The sequence below is a fragment of the Podarcis cretensis genome, assembly GCF_951804945.1.
Source record: "Podarcis cretensis genome assembly, chromosome: 17".
NCBI classification, from domain to species: Eukaryota; Metazoa; Chordata; class Lepidosauria; order Squamata; family Lacertidae; genus Podarcis; species Podarcis cretensis.
The window spans coordinates 6,780,653-6,802,578 of NC_137187.1; the positions used below are offsets into that span (position 1 = coordinate 6,780,653).

The 21,926-nt window shown below is 44.6% G+C and overlaps 1 protein-coding gene and 1 long non-coding RNA gene across 2 annotated transcripts in view; one reads left to right on the top strand and one right to left on the bottom strand.

Moving 5' to 3' along the window:
- The window catches only part of LOC307206659, a 306,611-nt gene that overhangs the window by 82,460 nt on the left and 202,225 nt on the right, over window positions 1-21,926 (top strand). The gene's annotated exons all lie outside the window — the stretch shown is intronic.
- Window positions 1,384-21,926, bottom strand: part of IGFBPL1 (insulin like growth factor binding protein like 1) — a 41,024-nt gene continuing 20,481 nt past the window's right edge. The window contains exons 2-5 of the mRNA XM_079959762.1: window positions 6,957-7,066; window positions 5,058-5,174; window positions 4,351-4,504; window positions 1,384-1,608 (exon numbers count right to left, since the gene is read on the bottom strand). Of these exons, the coding sequence (XP_079815888.1) occupies window positions 4,355-4,504; window positions 5,058-5,174; window positions 6,957-7,066 (377 nt within the window). The 3' untranslated portion in view covers window positions 1,384-1,608; window positions 4,351-4,354. The remainder of the gene's footprint in view (window positions 1,609-4,350; window positions 4,505-5,057; window positions 5,175-6,956; window positions 7,067-21,926) is intronic.

Consider the following 21,926-nt stretch of genomic DNA (forward strand, 5'->3'; position numbering starts at 1 on the left):
CTCTTTGCTTAATGAATCAGGGTGACATTGGAAAGAAGGCAGCAGAAAATGGTGACAAGCAGATAAGTTCATCCCTCTCATAATTAGAGATTGGGATCCTGCAGTGAAGTTGACTGGCAGGTTGTTTCTGGGCAGACAAAAAGAAGCCATTTATATCAATATGAGGCTCAATGAATGAGAGCTAGGGTTAGGTGTGACAGGGCTGGCAGCATTACTCCACATACCACCATTGGGAACAGCCATATCACAGTGGCTTCTATGCTATTGCTTGCAGCATATGGATGGGGCCTGAGATGGCTTTTTAAAAGCATTAGACAAATTCTTGGGAGATGGGTCAATTAGCAGCCAGAATACCTAAATGGAACATCCACAGTCAGAAGAGGCACACTTTAAAAGGGCACCTGGCTCTTGGGAGACGGAGTGCTCATCTTGGTTCGATTCCACAAGGCAATCCTTGAAACTATTAACAGGCTGGCAGTCTTATTAGTGAGTCTTCCTTTCCCCATATCAAATAGTCAGTGATGCCAGATTTACTATAAGCGAGTTAAAAATCAGTAATGTACCATGTCAATTGCTCTCCTTAACGGAGAAAAGAAATTGCAGTGTATGAAAGTAGCCACCAGGTGTCAGCAGCCAGTAGCTTTTTCTTTGCAAAAATCTAGCGTGGCTGTTTTTAAATAGCTATTTCAGCTGTCGGTCATGCAGATTAGTGTAGATTTCTTTGATCAGGAACGAAACCACTCTTTCAAGGCGTTGGAAGGAGAGAAATCACAGATCTGCTAGAAAATTGTGCCTTGTAAGCAATCAATATTTTGGGAAGGAAAGCTATGCCTACATTTCTCATGCAGACTAATGCTGATAATGAAAAATGTCTTCTGTTTGAGCATCTGAAGATGCTGTTTTGGCCCACAAGTGCTACCAGAATGACTGAATTTGCCTGAAAGTTTGTGGCAGTGTCACAGCACAATCCTACGCTTACATGGAAGTACACTCCATAGAATTCAATGGGACTTATTCCTAGTTAAGTGTATGTAGGATTACATTATTTTTTTTTTGCTGCCCTGCTCTTCTGCCTTGCTTAAATTATGCATGATAGGTTAAAGGCATAGCAGTATGGAAAATGAGGGGAAAGGTCGCAATCCTTTTCTTATTTAAAGGTTAAACAAAGACAACTGACAGTGTACTGCCAGAAGTCAAGACAACAACAAATAGTCTTTCTTTGGGTTTACTTTCAAAGATACAAGTATTATAGTTCTACTGTTGAGATTTGTCTTTTATAGTAAATTGCAGTGAGAAGCCAGTGAGACGAGGAGAGGGTGCTCAGGTGCTGTTCTAGAACTACATCTGAGCGGCAGTACAAAGAGAGAGAAAAATTAAGAGTGTAAAAAACCAACCATGCTTTTATTGAGCATTTATTACATCATTCACTACATGCCCAGTATTAATCAGACACTCTAAGAAAAAGGTGTGCAAATTGCACCATTAATTAATAAGAATATCAAAATGGTATCTTCTAGTCTTCAGCAAGTTAAGAAAGCAAATCACTATTCCATGGGTTTCTAGTCTGCTTGGCTCTGATTCCCTCAGAGGTAGTCAGATCACTTCATCCTAGAAGGAAGGGATGGAGGGGAAAAGACAGTTATTGGGTGAGATCATCTGGAGATGCATTAAGACTACTAACCTCCACCCAAAGGTTGTGCAGCAAAATCCACTTTGAAAGTTACTTTGGCCAAATTAGAGGGCCACATTGCTACGGAAATTGTAGAAAAGCAAGTACTACAGTGTGATGCGGCAGCTAAAAAAGCCAATGCAATTCTGGGCTGCATCAATAGGAGTACAGCATCTAGATCAAGGGAAGTAATAGTGCCACTGTATTCTGCTCTGGTCAGACCTCACCTGGAATACTGTGTCCAGTTCTGGGCACCACAGTTCAAGAAGGACACTGACAACCTGGAATGTGTCCAGAGGAGGGCAACCAAAATGGTCAAAGGCCTGGAAACGATGCCTTATGAGGAACGGCTAAGGGAGCTGGGCATGTTTAGCCTGGAGAAGAGGAGGTTAAGGGGTGATATGATAGCCATGTTCAAATATATAAAAAGATGTCACATAGAGGAGGGAGAAAGGTTGTTTTCTGCTGCTCCAGAGAAGCGGACACGGAGCAATGGTTCCAAACTACAAGAAAGAAGATTCCACCTAAAGATTAGGAAGAACTTCCTGACAGTAAGAGCTGTTTGACAGTGGAATTTGCTGCCAAGGAGTGTGGTGGAGTCTCCTTCTTTGGAGGTCTTTAAGCAGAGGCTTGACAACCATATGTCAGGAGTGCTCTGATGGTGTTTCCTGCTTGGCAGGGGGTTGGACTCGATGGCCCTTGTGGTCTCTTCCAACTCTATGATTCTATGATTCTACTATTCACTTCTCTTAACCCATTTTCTGATTGCTTTCTCTCTCAGATTGTCTCCAGGCTGTCAGTATTTTGTGGTAGGGATTAACTCTTGAGATTTTCTTTCAAGTGGATATGTTATGCTAGGGCCACATGACACTTTAATTGTGCAAACCGAAAGCATCTGCATGAATCTCCTGCAAAATACTGACATGCCTGGAGGCGTACCTAGAAGATGGAAGTACCCAGTGCATGACAAGAATCTTTGCTCTTGGAGAATACTACTTCCAACTACATGGTCCACTCTATTGTGGGAACAGTGCAAATAAGAAAACGCTTTCCCTATCCTTCTGGATTTTGGAGCATTTACATTCAAAGAATAATCTCAATGCTCGCTTGCTGACTTGTTCTGAGCCTTATTAACCCCTCCCATTTGATAGCCTCAAAAGGCTTTCAAAGCAGCTTGCAGCGCTGTGAAAACGCAGTAGTTGCAATAAAATCACATTTAAATGACAAAGTCTGTCGCCTGAAAGAACATGTCACAAAAAAACCCCCAACCTGTCAGCAATAAATTGGGGAAAAACTGTCTACATGCCCACATTTCACCATGTAAAAAGCAGCTCAATAATGAACACTCCTCTCTAGGAAGGAAGTTCCACAGATGGGAGGAGAATGGAGTGCAACTGTTGTATCCACCCATTTACTTGACGGCCAAGAGGCAGAGACACTTTAAGCTGGGCTTCCTTAGCTGATCTTAAAGTACATAGGGGGGTGGGGGAGCAGGTCCCCTGAACCAGGTGTGATATGTCCTCAGGTGTGATGGTGCCAAACCTGTTGACACCATCTCACAACACACTTTATCCTGCAAGGGGCGTTGAAAATGGGATGATGAGCAAAATGGAATCCCTCTACGATTTTTTAATTATTTATTTGGTTTTTCAGATTAAAGTTTTTCAATCACATATTCAACATACAACATAAAAACAAGATTCCAAAGAATCTCCTGGACTTCCCCCCTCCCTTTTGTGGGTACTATTGTAAATCATTTCCTCCTGCATCTTTTATAATAATCCAAATATTTTACATCTCCATTATGTCCAAAATTCCCATTAAACTACAAGTGTTATTCCAGGGACGTCCAACTCCCAAGAGATTGTGATCTACTCCCAGAAAAAGGAGGGGGGGAGTTCAGAGTTGTCAAGCTTTTTTTAGTGGTTCAGGTCAAAGTTGTCCAGCTTTTTTTAGGGGGGTAGGCCAACGTTGTTAAGCTTTTTTGGGGCATAATCCATCAACTTAGTCTGCCATTCTTCTCTGGTCGGGACTTTATCTTCTTTCCATCTCCGGGCCAAGAATCCCTCTACAATTCCTTTTACCTGTCATCCGTAACTACACTAAGCTGCTTAAAAACGAAGCCTTTGACTTAACCCCCCAGTCCTGGAAAAAAAAAACCTTAAATACATTGGAATGAAGCATGATAGTAGACCAGGAATTTCATGGAGGTGAGTGTAGAATTGCAAGCAGATGAGAGAGGGAAGAGGGATGAATCTCCCAGTCCACTTTGTGTGCTGGCTGCAGAGGAAAGGAAACTCATCCATCTGCTATGCTTTATTCCACTAGCTTGTTTGAGAAAAGGCTTTTCCCAAACTGGCTTGCTAACTAGTATTTACATGCTAGTTGGTGAGGAGGGATTTCCCACGTTTGGACCGAAACACTGGCTGCCAGCCTCTTAGTGCCCAATTATGAAGGCTTATTTTTAAGGCTGTTCTAGAAGTTCTTTGGTATTCATGGCTCTGCCTTTCTCTCCATGAGTTGAAATTAACACTGTAAGCTCCTCCGGGCAGGAACCTTTTCGTTAAGAACACCATGTAAACCATGTACAAATCAGTGCTGACTATGACCCAAGCTGGACATACACAATGTCTTAAAATGGCACTCCTAGACTCAAAGAGCACTAGTAGCATCAACATTACCTTGCTACTTCATGTCATCCGATGCCGGGAAATTACCCCTCTTATTTTTGCTTTGCTCTAGGACTTTAATATTCCCCTCTGCCTGTGTTTCTCCCACCATGTTTGTAGCATGGCACTGGTAAATGCCCTCGTCTTCTTTTGTCAGTGGGTTAATCTGGAAGGGAGACAGATACACAAAGAAGAAAAGGTGAACCGTAGCAACCAAAAGGGTTAGTTCATGTCTGTACAATTCATAGATTCAGAATTCACGGCAGCTGCCACAAGGGAAGACTGATGGGTTTTTTCCAGGGATATTCTGCAACACTGATGCAATAATAATGGATTTATACCGGATAGTCCACACATCATCCTGCTCTATTTGTTGTTCAGCAATGCTGCTCCACTACAATAATAATAATAATAATAATAATAATAATAATAATAATAATCTGGTTGAGTTTCCCCAGCCACTCTGGGCGGCTTCCAATCAAGTGTTAAAAACAATAAAGCATTAAATATTAAAAACTTCCCTAAACAGGGCTGCCTTCAGATGTCTTTTAAAGAGAAGATAGCTGCTTATTTCCTTCACATCTGAAGGGAGGGCGTTCCGCAGGGCGGGTGCCACTACCGAGAAGGTCTGGTTCCCTGTAACCTCACTTCTCGCAATGAGGGAATCTACTGCTGTACGGAGGGGCACTCTTGAACTATATAGTGCAATGGGAACTTACCAAAACCCAGCCTGTGCTCTCATGTTTTGAAGGACCGCCTCGGACCTGCACTGCCATGTTGACTCTGTCTCCAGGAAGTTCCTCTAAGAGCTTCACTCCCTTTGGGGACTCCGTGACCTGCAGAGTTTTAGCAAGGTGAAAACACAGTAGACACAGGCTTTAAGCTCAGATCCGATTGTGAACCCCACCCTCCATGAAACTCAGTTTTCCCGGACATTTCCTGGGCTATAAAATTGGATGCTGTTTTTGCATTTGATGTTAGAATTCCTGCTCCGTGATTGCAGTCATGGGATTTTTGTCTATCACATGACGGTGTATGTTTTGACTCCACAGTGTGGGAAGTGACGGAGACAGGATGTTTGTGTTAATGTGTTCCGTGAAGTGGGACTATTGTCCTTTGTTCTTTTTCTCTTTGCTGTCTGATGCTAGAGAGAGAGGAAGCCATGCTGGAGTGCTCCGTGTGTGTTTATATGTAAATAAAGTAGATTAGCCAAAATGCTGAGTTGCTGAGGTCTGTTATGCCAGTGTTTCCCAACCTTGTGCCTCCAGCTGTTTTTGAACTGCAACTCCCATCATCCCTGACTAGCAAGACCAGTGGCAAGGGATGATGGGAATTGTAGTCCAAAAACAGCTGGAGGCACAAGGTTGGGAAACACTGTGTTATGCAACTGTGCAAACTCTGCGGATCCCTAAGTGTGCCGGTGTTGGTTGGCATCGGTCGCTGTGATGTTCAGGCAGAAGCTTTTGAAGCTCCCGAACGATTGACCAGGAGGGAGAGAACATGCCAGTCAGGCATGTATCTCTGCCAGGGTCCTACATGAGTATAGGGCTGAACTCCTGATATTTGAATCCCCTGGTTCCTATTGTTAGTATTGTAAGCAACCTTGAGTGGTGCTGTTATACCACTTCAAGCTTGTTCGGTAGAGCAGGAGACTTAATCTCAGAGAAATGGGTTTGAGCCCATGCTGGCTAAAAGGTGATCCTTCTGGTTCCAACTCTACAATTCTATGATTCTAAATTTGATGTAAACATCTAGGCCATCTGAACTTCTTGGTTATGAGAACAGCCTTCCTTAAGCTAGTGCCCTCCAGATGTTTTGGTAGAGGCTGATGGGAGATGTAGTTCAAATACCTGGAGGGCATCAGGTTGGGGGAAGTCAGTTGTAGGAAAACCAAGATCTGGAGAGGACAACAGCCTATATATCAGTTTCCAGATCACTGGCTCTACCTGAAAGTGAAGCTTCATCTTCTATAATAAATTGATTTTACAAATATAAAATTGTAACAATATAACCATCCACATTTAAAGATTCCTCCGAATATCTAGACTTCCCATCTCCCCTTCCATGGGGTCCTAACCTTTTCTGCTGCATCTTTTTCAATAGTCCATATTTTATACAACTCCATTATCTCCACAGTAATTGCTACATTACAAGTGTTATTACAATCCTGCTAATGTTTTCATCTGCTTACAGTGGTCTCCAATATAAATTACAAATTTTCCCCATTCTTTGTTAAAGTTTTGGTCTTCTTGGTTCCTGCATTCCTTGGTTTCTGGTCAGTTTTGCCATTTCGGCATAGTCCCAACAGTTTAATTTGCCATTTTTCTCTTGTTGGGACTTTATCTTCATTCCATCTCTGGGCTGGTAACATCTGTGTGGCTGTTTTTGCATACATGAAAAGTCTTTCCCTCTCCCTTGGAATATCAGCACCTACAACTCCTAATAAAAAAGCCTCTGTTTTTTTTAAAAAAATAAAAGTTACCGTAATTTGAACATTTTTTTCAACTCATTATATATCATTTCCCAAAATGGCAGAAGCTTCAGCATCTAACATCAGAAACAAGGCTGGCTCAGCTCTAGATCTCTACCCCATAAAACACTTGGCATATTTCACATACCTTCTTCCAGGTGATGATGGGTGTTGGAACTGCTTTCACTTCACAAGACAGGTAAACTTGGGCTCCAGTTACATTGTGAATCCTCTTTGGGGGTACAACAATAGCGGGAGCTGGAAGAGCAGGGGGGAAATACATGCATTTCAGAATGGCAGTTTCGTGGGCTTGTCATATATGTAGTCCTGTGGCATAATGAGTTTTGTCCCCCCCCCCCCCGCCCAATAATATTTATTATTTTTCATACAAAAACATAACAAAAGGGAGAATAAACAATAATAAAAGAAAAAAGTAAAATGAAAAGAAAAAGAAGAATATAAAACATAAGATACATCCAATCACCTCGTAAACTAAAACTTAATTAATTAATTAAAATCCATCTTCATAAACATATTACTTGACTTCCTCTAATCTCTTCCATCTGAATTTCTTAGTAATTATATATAGCAGTTTCCAATATCATTATTTCATAAAACTATATCACAGTCATAATCATATTTCCTAACTTTTCTTATCGTACTTTTTCTTATTTATTTACTTAGTCCTAATTTAGTCCTAGGCCTAATTAGGCATAATGAGTTTTTCTATAGAACGGGAAGCTAGCTAAAAAATTGATTGGCTACACTTTTTGTTGTGCTTAAAGTATGCTAATTCTTTGTGTTAAGGCAGGGCAAATAAAATTCATCCATTGGCTTTAGGACTGTGTTTAGTTTGCTGCTGCCCTGGAAAAAAAATATCTGTCCCCCAATTTATAGCATGCCCCATTTACAAAATCTGAACGCCATAAACTGCTACTTTCATTTCATTTTGTTCATCATCCAAGCCCTCGCGGTTATGGAGCTGCCTTTGACAACAGAAAGGAAAAAGAAAAGAAAAAGAAAAGGCTCCGATTATCCAGCACGTGGAGCTGTGTCCCTTTCTCATAGATTCAAACTGTGTTTCCTCATACTGGACCCAGACTGCTTCTGCATAGCTTTCTTCCTGCCACTACTGAACTGTTTGTAAGTTGATTTCAGACCCTGAAAAAAAACTATTTAAAATAAAAATAAAAAATGTAAATAGAGCACGAAGAGAGGGTGAATCAGTTAATATTCGGGACAACCAGAACAATGATGGGAAAAGTAAAACTTTAGCTGGATTTTTCTTCACAGCTGCAAGAATATTAATTTCTAGGTATTGGAAATATTTGGAAGGCCTCTCTATAAAGGCACAGTATGAAAAGTTGTCATTTCTAGCAGTTTCTGAGCAGCTAACCACTAAAGTGCGACACTTTAGGGGACAAATTTAAAAAGGCAAATTTTACGCCATTAGTGTAATGAGGTTGGCTTGAGATTTAGGAAAACACCTTCGCCCAACTCCTCCTCCTCTTCTTGTAAGGCCTTGAGGAGACCATAAGCACCTCTTCCCTCAGTTAGACTAACCACAGTTTGTCTTTATGTCACGACTGGACCAATTTGTGTTAGATTCAAGTATAGCTTATTAAAGCAAGCCAAGATCAAGCTACGGTTTCTAATCCTGGCTTGTTTCAGCAGACCGCAGTTGAAACAACCTGTTCCCGTTCCCATAAAGCCACTTCCGCCTTAAGGAGGAGGTGGGTTTGCAGGCTCTCACGACCCCTCCAAGTGCGCGGAGCGTGTGGTCAGCCCTGCACAATTGGGGGGGGGGATTCCCAGCTGTGTCACTGCCAGGTGACCAATGCGATTGGTCTGGGGTGTGGCCTGCTTGATTTAAGCAGGACACATTGGGGAGCTTTCCCCTTTTCACGCTTCCAGCTGCTCCGGTTTTCCCACCCACACCCCCTTTAGGTTTTTCATCTCTTGACCTTGCTATGGACTTCGGTTGGTCGCCGTTGAGGGGCCTGGTAGGACTTTTTCCACTTGGCAAATTGGCACGGGCCATTTGGTTTTCACCTACCTCGTAGCAAATCGTCACAACTTTGTAAGGTTTGGCAGTTAGGCATTGGAATATTTCTGGAGGAGAGGAGGGGGCGCCATCACCTCCCCTGCACATTGAAGGGTATTCCGTTAAAGGATTCCGGGGTGTGTGGCCCTGGCTGAAGCCTGGGGAAGCTGGGGTCTAAGGCACAACCCCTATTGGTGACCCCGGGAGAGCTCCTAGTTGATGTGCATCAGCAGGACTCCCCCTAGTGACGGTTAACCCTTCCCAGACTCCCTGCATGAGTCAGTTATAGTCAGTTAGGTCCAATTCCTAAGCCAATACAGTGGTACCTCTCGATGCAAATGTGATCCGTTCCGGCGCCCCGTTCTCATCCTGAAGTGAACGCAACCCACGTCTGCGCATGCGTGGGTCGCGATTCACCACTTCTGCGCATGCACATAATGTCATTTTGAGCACCTGCGCATGCGCGAGCGGTGAAACCCGGAAGTAACACACTCCGTTACTTCCGGGTCGCCGCGGAGCGCAACCCGAAAATGCTTATCCCAAAGCTACTTCAACCCGAGGTATGACTGTACCACTCACAATCTGAAGCCAATAAAGTTGTGGCCTTTTTTAGCCCATTAACCTAAAATACTGGTGTCAAGTGTCTTTATTCAACCTCGGGCGGGGGGGGGGAGGGGCGGTTGGGACCTTGCCACGCAATGCGAAACTTATGGTTTAGCGCTGCATTTGAATTGGGCTAGTGGGCTGCAAGTATTCTCCAGCTGCATCCAGTTGCGATGTTCTTGGGTGTCTACGGTCTGCTCACTGAGCAGAAGAGCTTTCATCGCTGGAAGAAAAAATGCCGCGATGTCTGTGGACCAACAAAGAGCTTTTCATTGAGTTGAAACTGGTTTGAGAGTGGGGGATCACCATAGCTGTCAAGTGTCCCTTATTTGAAGGGACAGTCCCTTATTCCAGCGCCATGTCCCGCTGCTGTCCCTTATTGATGGATGTCCCTTAAATGTCCATTAAATGATGTCCCTTAAATTTCAAAGGAAGCAGCTCCTCTCCCTCCCCCCCTGCCGGCCTGAGAGGAGGGAGGCTCCAACTGTGTTGCTTGGCTGTGTTGCTCACCCAATAAGAAGTCTAAGAACGACTGGGGGGTGGAGCTTGCATGCCTTGTGTGTGGCTAGTTAATGCAAGCTGAGGGGGTTTTTGAATGCTGGACGCCATTTTGTTGCATGTGCTGCTGCAAACTTTGCAGTGCAAAGCCAGGCCGGGGAGCCATCTTAAGTTGAGGCTGCATAGGCCTTGTGGTGCATGTGATTCAGATTCTATTCAGTTGAACCTCTGGTTACAAAGTTGGTTGGACAGTGTTCTCGAACCTGCCTGGCATGAGTTTGACCAGACTGCAGGAGGACAAGAAGACTGGAGTGCCTGGAACAGGTGAGGCTGCAGGTCCCTTATTTTGGCTGCTGGTCCCTTATTTCAAGGCTGCTGGTCCCTTATTTTCAAATCTGTAAGTTGACAGCTATGGAGATCACTGTCTATGAAGCACACACAAATGTATTTTGTGTCGTGGTTGCTTTTGATCAAGGAGGTTTTGTGATACAACGGCAAAACCTTATTAACCAGAAGTAAGAAGGGGCCGAGTTTGCATTGCATACCATCAGAAGCAAGTCCTCTTTCAACCTAGCTTCACTTCTATGAATATCTCTTGGGGGGCTGGGGGTGGCAGGGTTGCGTTTGTCTGCCAAGCCTGTGGCACAACAAAGGGAACGCAACGGTTCAGGTGTCTTCATTTCCCTACATTTCCCCTCGTTTTATTTCACGCAGAGTGCTTTGTTGGCGGTATCTATGGCAACATTTCAGAACAACGGCAAACCTCCTTTGCGGGGACACCCTGGCGAAATTAAGCCAATTTTCTTCCGGCTTTTACGACGCCGAGGAAGACGCGGGCTCCCTGGATTCCCTCGGCATTAGCCCTTTCAGACGGCAATTATCTCAGGGGGAGACCTCCGAATCAGTCTCTGGAAGCACAATGCCAACCCTGCTAGAGTTCCCATCTATACGGAGCTTAGCTCTCGGGAATCGACATGGCAGCACGTCTTGCATGGGGCTGCTGCCATCGCACCTGCCACCCGCCACAGATGCTGGGGGAATAGAGGACACGGCAGAGGATGCCTTCAGCTCAGGAAATAGGAAGGACATGGGGCTTCCTCCTCCGTTGGCACCTGTTCCTGGCTACACTGCTCTTGGGTGGGTGGGAGGAGAAAGGAAGGCCATCTGTTAGAAGCTTTCCCATCTGTAAAATTACAATTGACAAATGAATATTTGTATTAATGCTACTTAACTGAGTCTGTAAGGAGATGAAGCTTCCCATACAGAATGCAGAGTAATTCCCTTTGGATCCCAGGATTAATACCTGCTGAGTCCCTTCTGTTCCAAGATTTTTGTGTGTGTGTGGGTTTTTTTTTTTTGCAGTGTGTATGTGTCTAATGGCATAATTGTTCACACCTGCTTTGAGATGCGGTTGTCCCTCAGATGTAAATGTAACATTTTGTGTACGTGTGTGAAAAACCTGCACCTGACGTACAGAGGGCACAATGGGATCTTGTTTTATGGTTCTTCCAGGGTTTAATTGTCGGCGGTTCATCGTGCAACCCCTATCACTGCTCTTGGTTTGCTGAAAAGATCTGAAATATGCACCAAGGAACACAATCCAAACCACCTGCACAAATGCAAATGTTTGGGCTCTGTCTAATAATACAGTGGAACCTCGGTTTTCAAACATAATCTGTTTCAGAAGACCGTTTGACTTCCGAAACATTCGAAAACTGAGGTGCAAAGGGTGGTCTGCCAATTCAACAGGGAAGACTGTCCTGGGGTCTTTTGATCAAGGGCAATATAAAAATCGAATTTACAAGAACAACCCTGATAATGTCCCTTGATTTCTTCGATGGAGGGAAGTTTGTATGTGTGCATGGGGGGGGGGGGAGGACACCCACCTGTCTGTTGGGAAAAACACATCCTCTGCTTGGCTCTGTCTAGCAGATTCGGAATGAAAGGTCTCAACAACAGGTTTTTGTTGTTGTTGTTTTACAAATTTATTTATTTACAGTGGTATCTCGGGTTAAGTACTTAATTCGTTCCGGAGGTCTGTACTTAACCTGAAACTGTTCTTAACCTGAAGCACCACTTTAGCTAATGGGGCCTCCTGCTGCTGCTGCGCTGCTGGAGCACAATTTCTGTTCTCATCCTGAAGCAAAGTTCTTAACCTGAAGCACTATTTCTGGGTTAGCGGATTCTGTAACCTGAAGCGTATGTAACTTGAAGCATATGTAACCCGAGGTACCACTGTATTTGGTTTTTCAAATTAAAAATTTACAGAGCTATATCAAACATAAATCATAAAAACAAGATTCCAAGGAATCTCCTGGACTTCTATCCTCCCCTTTGTGGGTTCTATTATTCATTAATTCTTCCCGCGTCTTTTATGATACTCCAAATCCTTTAGCTCTTCCAGAATCAACCTTAAACTACAAGTGTTGTTCCAATCCTACTAATGATTTTAAAGGTTTGCAATGGTCTTTAAGATAAGTTATAAATTTTTCCCATTCCTTTTTAAAATTTTGCTCTTCCTGATTTCTGACTCTTCCAGTCATTTTAGCCCTTTCAGCATAGTCCATTAACTCCATCTGCCATTCTTCTCTGGTAGGGACTTTATCTTCTTCCTATCTCTGGGCCAGTAACATCCGTGCAGCCATGGTTGCAGACATAAATAGTCTTTTCTGCTCCTTTGGGATTTCGGCACCAACAACAGTTGTTTTAAATTACTTTCTTTTGACTCCAAGTGCTCAGAAAAATTTGTTGAAATCTTCACCAGAATGCACCACAACATCAACCAAGTGACCTCAGTGAGCATTTCAATTTCAAATTCTTTCATTAATTATACTTTTAGTTAAGTATTTTTATTTATTGACTTGATAAGTGTGTGTGTGTGGGGGGGGGGGCGCAGCTGCCTCCCCCGAGCTATGCCCATGTATATGTGCCCAGAAATGTCAGAATCCTGCATGGCTGGAATGAGTCTCTGGTCATATTCACAAGTACAGTGGTACCTTGAGTTAAGAACTTAATTCTGGAGGTCTGTACTTAACCTGAAACTGTTCTTAACTTGAAGCGCCACTTTAGCTGATGGGGCCTCCTGTTGCTGCCGCGCTGCCGGAGCACAATTTCTGTTCTCATCCTGAAGCAAAGTTCTTAACCAGAAGCAATATTTCTGGGTTAACGGAGTCTGTAACCTGAAGTGTATGTAACCCCAGGTACCACTGTATGTGGCCCTCAGAAAGTTGTTGAAAAGGTTCCTTACTCCTAGTGGAGACATATACCTAGCAGGACTAGGTCTCCAGTATATATTTGGGTTCTTTATTTAAACAAAAGGTTGGGGATGAGGTACAAATGTTGGATTTTGGGAAGCCTTTCCATATAAAAGTGATGCGCTCTCTTTCTTCAAGCCTTCTGATCCAGCCCTTTGTCTAACCAACTTAGCTCGGCTTTTCTTTCTCAAACTGTATTGGCAACAATAGAATTGGCAGCAGGATTCCAACGTGGTGTTTCTAACAAATTGTTAATAAGCAAGCGAGGGGGGGGGGGGCTGGTGTGGCATTCTGGAGTGTTACTCGTGACTGCAGAGACCCAGATTGCTATGAAACTGGTCAGGGGACCTTAGGCCAGCCACTGTCTCTGAAGCTCAGACTGCCTCACATGGTTGTGGTGCAGAGAAGCAAAATGGGACAACTTACCGTATTTTTCGCTCCATAAGACACACCCCCCCTTAAAAACTAAGGGGAAATGTCTGTGCATCTTATGGAGTGAATGTGTGGTCCCTGGAGCTGGGAACCTGGGCTTCCCCCATCAGCCCCCCCCCAAGCTCTGGGAGCAGCGGACAGGCTGTGCGCAGATGCTCCATGCTCCTGAGCAGCTCTGGGGTAGCCCGCGAAGCCTCCGCAGGGCAGTGGGATGAAGGCTCCCCGCTGCCCTGCGGAGACTTCGCGGGCTACCCCAGAAGCCAGAACAGCTAGAGAGAGCACTGTGCAGCGCTCCCTCTAGCTGTTTTAGCTTCTGCTTTAGCGGCACGAAGCCTCCACGGGGCAGCAGGGAACCTTCATCCCACTGCCCTGCGGAGGCTTTGCGCGGCTATCCTTGGCTTTTGCGGGAGGTGAGGGAAGGGACAGAGCGTGGCTGTGTCCTTTCCCCCACCTCCCGCAGAAGTCCCCAAGAGCCGTGCTCCCTTTAAAGAGCTGCGCGGAGTGTGTGTGTGGCACTTGGGGGCTTCTCCCTCCTCGGGGAAAAGTCTGCAAGCGCCGCACACACGCTCCACACGGCTCATGAAAGGGAGCGCTGAGCAGAGCCTGGGATGCATACAGGCTCTGCTCAGTGCTCCCTTTAAATAATATTTTTTTTTTTCTTGAATTCCCCCTCTAAAAACTAGATGTGCCTTATGGTTAGGTGCGCCTTATGGAGCGAAAAATACGGTATGCCCTACACTCAAAGCTCTTTAATGAAAAGGCAGATCTAAATATCATCAATAACAAGGCCAATTTCAGTCCTCTATATTTTAATAAGATGCTTGTGTGTGTATTTCTGCAGAATTTCAAAACCAGCTGGGGACAGAACCTTTGATCCATTCTCAAACTTGACCATTACAAAGCCTTTCCCTTGTGGCTGTTTTGTCCCTTTGCTCTGGCTCTGATGACTACCTCTCTCTCTCTCTCTCTCTCTCTCTCTCTCTCTCTCCCTCCCTCCCTCCCTCCCTCCCTCCCTCCCTCCCCACACAACAGAGTGCACTTCTATAAGGCCATTTCTTATCAGCACAATTTCTCACCACCACATGTCAACACAATTCTTTCCAGGCGCAATCCACCCCGGCCCCACTACAAAGACCGACTGTACAAGCTTTGTGCAGGGAGCTAAGCCAAGCTGGGAGGCAGATGGAGACACCCGGGCTGTTTCTCGTCTCTTGCAGCTTATCCAAGACCCTAAGCAAGGAGGGAGGGAGTGCAAATTAGCGCACAGCGCATCCTTTCCTGGAACTCCTTGATAATTACCATTTGCTGAATATGAGGAGCTGTCATTTCTACTGAAACTAGTTAAGGCTCCTGCAGACAATCTGTTTATTCAGCATCCATCCATCTTTGCTTGCACAAAGTGCATGTGGTGGTCAGACTATGTCTGGTCTTTATCAAGCATTTGTTCTGAGTGGGTATAGCATAATGAGCATTCATCCCAATTTGCTTGTGGGGTGTTTCCATGTCTTCCTAGCACACCACGTACAAGGCTCCACCCAGCTGTCTTGGGACGCTACTCCAGATTTGTGTAGGGTTTACTCCTTTGCCTTTTCTTCTCCCGAAGACATCCCGCAAGGCAGAAGTTTAGGATCAGAGTTTTCCTTCTCTCTGTGAGAATGTTGAGGATGGAAGGACAGGATATATTGATTAAATATTATCCTTCCTCACTCGTGCTAGTGAGCTAGTAGCAGAGCACATTCCCTTGTACATTGCAGGAAGCTAGTTGATGCATTCATTAGAACCATATAAGTTGAGCAATCCAGTCCGGCTTGTCCAGATTGGATTGTTCCTAGTAAATTTCCCTTTAGTTCCCTCTTAAAAGCAATAATGATACAGGCATGTAATGCCCTAAGAGAGAATTTAATGAAAATGATTTACAGGTGGTACATGACACCAGTCAAGCTTGCAAAAATTTACCATTTGCCCGAAAATAAATGTTGGAAATGTAATGAGACTGAAGGTACATTCTTTCACCTTTGGTGGACATGCCCAAGGATTAAGACATTCTGGGAGATGATTTATAATGAAATGAAAAAGGTATTTAAATATACCTTTCTGAAGACACCAGAGGCCTTTCTCCTGGGCATGGTCGGCCAATTGGTGCCAAAGAAGGACAGAACTTTCTTTATGTATGCAACAACAGCAGCAAGAATACTCATCGCGAAGTATTGGAAGACACAAGATTTACCCACCCGGGAAGAATGGCAGATGAAGTTGATGGACTATATGGAATTGGCAGAAATGACTGGCAGAATCCGAGACCAGGGAGAAGAGTAGGTGGAAGAAGATTGGAAAAAATTTAAAGATTATGTACAGAAATATTGTAAAATGAATGAGCTTTAGAAAAATGGTGGAATGAAGTTATATGGCTTTGGCATAAATGTTATAAGGAATTAGGTACAGATAGATTGTTAATGTATTAAAGGGAAAAAACAAGGTTAGAATATGTTAAGATTAATTACAGGACAGAAAACAGAGGAAGATGGAAAGGAATTGCTGAAACAGTTAATTGAAGTGGAATACAAAAAGGGAGGCGTGAGGAAGTCAATGAAACAAGTGAATGAAAGATAAGATTGAAAATATTGGAAGTGTTTTTAATTGTTCTTGTTTTGTTTTGTTAATTCAATGTTTTATGTAGTGTTTTTGTTTTTGTTTTTGTATTGTATTATATTGATTTGTTTAATTCTTTTTCTTTCTTTTTGTAATCTTTAAACTCTTAATAAATATTATTTTTAAAAAAACAACAATAATGATACGACAGTTTTCTTTTAAAAGTAATGGTGAAGTTGACTTACGTTCAGTTCAGAGTATGGTCCTGAAGGCAGGCTTTAGCTTGTAGTTACAGTTACAGAGAAAATGTGGGTTCATCCTTTGTGAGGGATGAGCCCACGTGCTGTTGGCTGAGAGCCGACAGAGAGGAAGATGGCAAAAGAAAAGTAGCAAAAGAGGAAGATAGCTGCGTGACTAGTTCCTTTATAGGGTCTGCTAGGGTCATGCCCATCTACCTGGTCACATCTACCTGCTCCAGGGCAGGTATGACTGGAAGTCCTCCCTGTCTGGAGGAACATTCCCCTGTGTGTCCACTCTAGGAAACAGGAAATGTTGTATTTGATTGCTACAGTGAAGATACTGTTAGGATATAGTTCCATTCCACCTTAAAAGGGCCAGGCATGACTGTTGTGTATCACATGCCTGTTTACTTCCAGCACTCGCTGGGAACTTCCATTGTATGTTGCTTTTGCTATACTGCTGTTTTGCTGGAGACGAAGGGAAGCAGACACGTTTTCCTTTGTTCCTGAACTATGCTGAATAAATGCTGTAAATATGCTTACACATTTCTCTGTCCACCTCTTCTGCTGCAAGATGATTTACACACTCTGCTGATAGAGCGTGCATGGGTCTCTAAACGTATCTGAGGCTCGTGTCGCTAGTTGATGCTGTTCCAAGGGAGACCGGCTGCCAGCCGGTGGGTGGAGCCAGCTGGGGGCCTGTTTGATGCCTGCCTGATTCCCCTGTCTCCCCGGCAGTATCCCAACATATACATCCCACACTGCCTTCCCAGGTTGACGAGACCCATCTGCCCCTCACGTCCCTTTGTAGCACGTGCAAGAACCACCTTCTTGACCATTGGACCCATTATTGGTCTCACCTGCTCAATCCATGGGACCCTGTCTTTGCATGCAAGGGAAGTCCCTAACTCACTGAGTGTTTGAGACCCATCGGCTACCTTCATCTGGTTTAGCCATCTAGTGAAAGCCATTTCCAGGGGTCTATGGGGATCGTTGTCATGCTCCTTCCGGGGTAGCTTGTCCACCTTTGGTCCCCAACCTGCACTCAGCTCTCACCTGTGACTCCTGGAAGCTGTCAGCATGAGATTACCTAAGGAGGTGCTAAGAGGCAAGGGGAAAGCATGGCAGCAATGAAGGTGTAAACGACTATCAGACTTTGAAAAGTTGGTTCCACTGGTCCAAGTTCATCAGTTTTGTTTTATTGAACTAAATAGTTTTAATGGGATTCTGAATTCTTTGTTAGTACAGTGGTACCTTGGTTTTTGAACGACTTGGAAGTCAAACATTTTGGCTTTCAAATGCCGAAAACTCGGAAGTAGCTGCTCCGGTTTTTGAATGCTTTTCGGAAGCCGAACGTGCCACGTGGTTTCCATATTGAGTTTTCTGGGCATAAATGCTTCTGGAAATGCATGCTTCAGTTTTCGAACATTTCGTAAGTCGAACAGTCTTCTGGAATGGATTACGTTCGAAAACCGAGGTACAACTGTATTTTGAGTTTGATTGTTATTATCTTCATTAGTGGGTCATGCAAATGTCTATTCTGAGTAATGCTATATATAGAGAAAGAGTGCTGGGCCTGAGTTTATGGAACCAAGGGAGCGGTGCCCTGAAAAACCTTAGGAATCACTGTCCCAAATGTGGGCACTCTAAGTTCTATGAAAATGACCTACATGTTTTTTTGGGGAGGTGAATACAGCTGCAAAATTACATTCCCCCACACAACCAAAATAAATAAAGGGCAACTCTTCTATTCATTACCACCAGAATCTCTTTTTCATTTGGGAGTGGGGAGAGAAAGAAGAGAGACAGGACATTTCTGAACGTCGTATTTCTACTTGCACTGTTGCAAAGCCATAGCCGGCATCAGTTAAAGCTCAAGGTTAAGCCAGGCCCCTGTCAATCTGTCAATCAAGCTCCTTGTGCAACTATCACATAGAAGAAATCTCTTCTGCTCCCCCCCCCCCGTCTCCCCACTTGCACCTTTTCCCTTCAACTGGAGAAGAGAGGGAAGCAAGATGCAGATGGGAACTTCTTCAAATCCTCCGACTGGCTGATCGGGTATGATATGCGTAGGAGAGATAAGCCGGCCCAGATGGCAAAATGCACCTGGTTTTTTTTTTTTAAAAAAAGCTCCTCTATGTTATGGTACCAGCAGGTTTCACTCTGTCTTTAATCTTTAGTACATCCAAGGTCACAAGGTTTTAAAAAAAGAGTCAAGTGAGAGTTGGTGGTTAATACTTGATGGCATCTGCAGATGGTGACAGCAGCCACAAAATTAAAAGATTCCTGCTTCTTGGGAGAAAAGCAATGACAAACCTAGACAGCATCTTAATAAGCAGAGACCTCACCTTGCCAACAAGGTCCGTATAGTAAAAGCTATGGTTTTCCCAGTAGTGATGTATGTAAGTGAGAACTGGACCATAAAGAAGGCTGATCACCGAAGAATTGATGCTTTTGAATTATGGTGCTAGAGGAGACTCTTGAGAGTCCCATGGACAGCAAGAAGATCAAACCTCTTCGTTCTTAAGGAAATCAGCCCTGAGTGCTCACTGGAAGGACAGATCGTGAAGCTGAAGCTCCAATACTTTGGCCACCTCATGAGAAGAGAAGACTCCCTGGAAAAGACCCTGATGTTGGGAAAGATGGAGGGCACAAGGAGAAGGGGACGACAGAGGACGAGATGGTTGGACAGTGTTCTCGAAGCTACCAGCATGAGTTTGACCAAACTGCGGGAGGCAGTGGAAGACATGAGTGCCTGGCGTGCTCTGGTTCATGGGGTCACGAAGAGTCAGACACGACTAAATGACTAAACGACTAAACGACTAAACAACAACAACATAAAACACACCTCAGCTATATGTACGCGCGCGCGCGCGCTCACACACTCACACACAAAAATTGACCCCTTTCCTGAAGGCTTTCTCTCTCAATAAAACTACCTGTCTGAAACTACTTTCTCCACCTGCCCTGTTCACATGCAGTACTGCAGCCTAATGCATTTCATCGTCGCTTACGCTTGTGTGTATTTGGTGCTGAAATTCTTTATTTAAACAAAGAAAAGAACATTTGGTGGTTAGCAGATGGTATGCAACAGAGCTTCAGATTTCTAAAAGACCCCCAAATAGGTTTCATGATAATTGCACGGGTTTCCCCCTTAAATTAATAATACACTCTCCCTAATAATCCAAACTCCTCAAGCAGCATCTGCAATTTGACGCTTTTAGACTGCAAATCTAAGCAAAGGATCAGCTCTCGTTTTTCCTCTGAAGCCACTCAGGTGGCGATGCCGCATTTGTGTCACCCTAGTTCCTGTCATCTCAAGCCATTTCTGAGATCATTAAAGTGTCAATCTCCATGCATCTAGAATATTCCGGTCCCCCAAGCCTCTTGAACCTTAACTCTTCACTTCCCTGGAATCTGATGGTTTAGCGCCACCATGGATGCAAATTCAACGATACTCAGCTGGTGTTCCACCCGCTAATTAGCTGTCCTATACATCACATGCAGATTGGGCTCTTTGCGTCTAAGTGACAAAAAGCTTGATGTTAAAACTATGACATATCTAAGATTATAACCATAAAGAAGTACAACCGTAAAACCAGGGCTCTGAGCAGGTGATGTTGCACAGGGAATTAGAATAAGCAACGCTGATCTGAGATGAGAAGCAGCAGCCCCAGTTATCACGATAAAATTATTGCTGTATTGTTATAGATTTAAGGGGGAGAACCCCCTCCTAAACCCTGGAAAATAATAAATGCTAGGATTTTGATTATTTGGGACATGAAGGGAGAATGCAAGCTGCAGAGGAATTCCTGTGGCTAAGCTAAGGAACAATAAAGGTAAAGGTAAAGGACCCCTGGACGGTTAAGTCCAGTCAAAGGCGACTCTGGGGTTTGCGACGCTCATCTCGCTTTCAGGTCGAGGGAGCCGGTGTTTGTCCACAGACAGCTTTCTGGGTCATGTGGCCAACATGACTAAACCGCTTCTGGTGCAGCAGAGCACTGTGACGGAAACCAGAGCGCATGGAAATGTTGTTTGCTTTCCTGCCACAGAGGTACCTATTTATCTACTTGCACTGGCATGCTTTAGAACTGCTAGGTTAACAGGAGCTGGGACAGAGCAATGGGAGCTCACACGGTTGCAGGGATTCGAATCACCGACCTTCTGATCGGCAAGCCCAAGAGGCTCAGTGGTTTAGACCACAGTGCCACCCGTGTCCCTGTTAAGCAACAATAGAGAGCAATTGAGGGACATTAATAGTACAAGAGAACTCCTTTCCCCTTGCCCTGATTTGTGAAACAGAGACTGGGGATTTGGAAGGTTGCCAGGGTGAATGCTTTGGGAGCAAGGGTGCCTGGGATGAAGGAGGAGGAAGAAGAGCTGAGATCCATCTTGGAGAGGCTGGCTGCAGGGCTGGCTGTAGAGAAGGACTGCACTTCTGTGGGGTACAAGCCCCTCTTGAAAGGTCTGTGCTGTCAGATCTGGACTCCTTCCATGCAGACTGAAGGTGCAAATAGGTGAATAAACCATACAGTGGTACCTCGGGTTAAGTACATAATTCGTTCCGGAGGTCTGTTCTTAACCTGAAACTGTTCTTAACCTGAAGCACCACTTTATCTAATGGGGCCTCCTGCTGCTGCCGTAGCACGATTTCTGTTCTCATCCTGAAGCAAAGTTCTTGACCTGAAGCACTATTTCTGGGATAGCGGAGTCTGTAACCTGAAGCGCATATAACCTGAAGCGTATGTAACCCGAGGTACCACTGTATTTCTTAAAGCCACGGCAGTCTCCACCGTGTCTTCCATTCTCTAAAGCAGTGTTTCCCAACCTTGGGCCTCCAGCTGTTTTTGGACTACAACTCCCATCATCCCTAGCTAGCAAGACCAGTGGTCAGGGATGATGGGAATTGTAGTTCAAAAACAGCTGGAGGCCCAAGGTTGGGAAACACTGCTCTAAAGACCCCATGTGTGCATTTGGAATGCCATGGGCTCTTGCCACCGTTCGGCAAAGAGGGGGGCAGGCAGACGACTTTTGTAACCATATGTTTTCTGGAAAGGGGAAAAGAGCCTACTGGATCCAGACAAGCCTCCGGTGGCCCATGTCAATGGGTATCCAGGAAGTAGGACCTGGTTGCAACAGCACTCTCCTCATTTGTGATTCCTAGCAGCTGGTTTTCAAGCAGCCAATGACAGTCTTGCCTTCTTTTCCACCACACAGTGCAGCCTCTCTCTCGTGCTCAGTCGGATTTGCCCCAACTTGAACTGCATCTGTGTGCTGTGCAAAAGGAATCATCTTAATAGATGGTCCTGGTTGCGGGCAGGCCCTCAACCCGGTCCCCCCCACCCCAGCGTGGGTGGAGCCATCACCCTCACGCCATGGCGGCACCATGGTGGCACCATGATCACCCAGGGCTATTGCCCAATCAATTTCAATGGGTGATCGTGGGGGAATGTATTAAA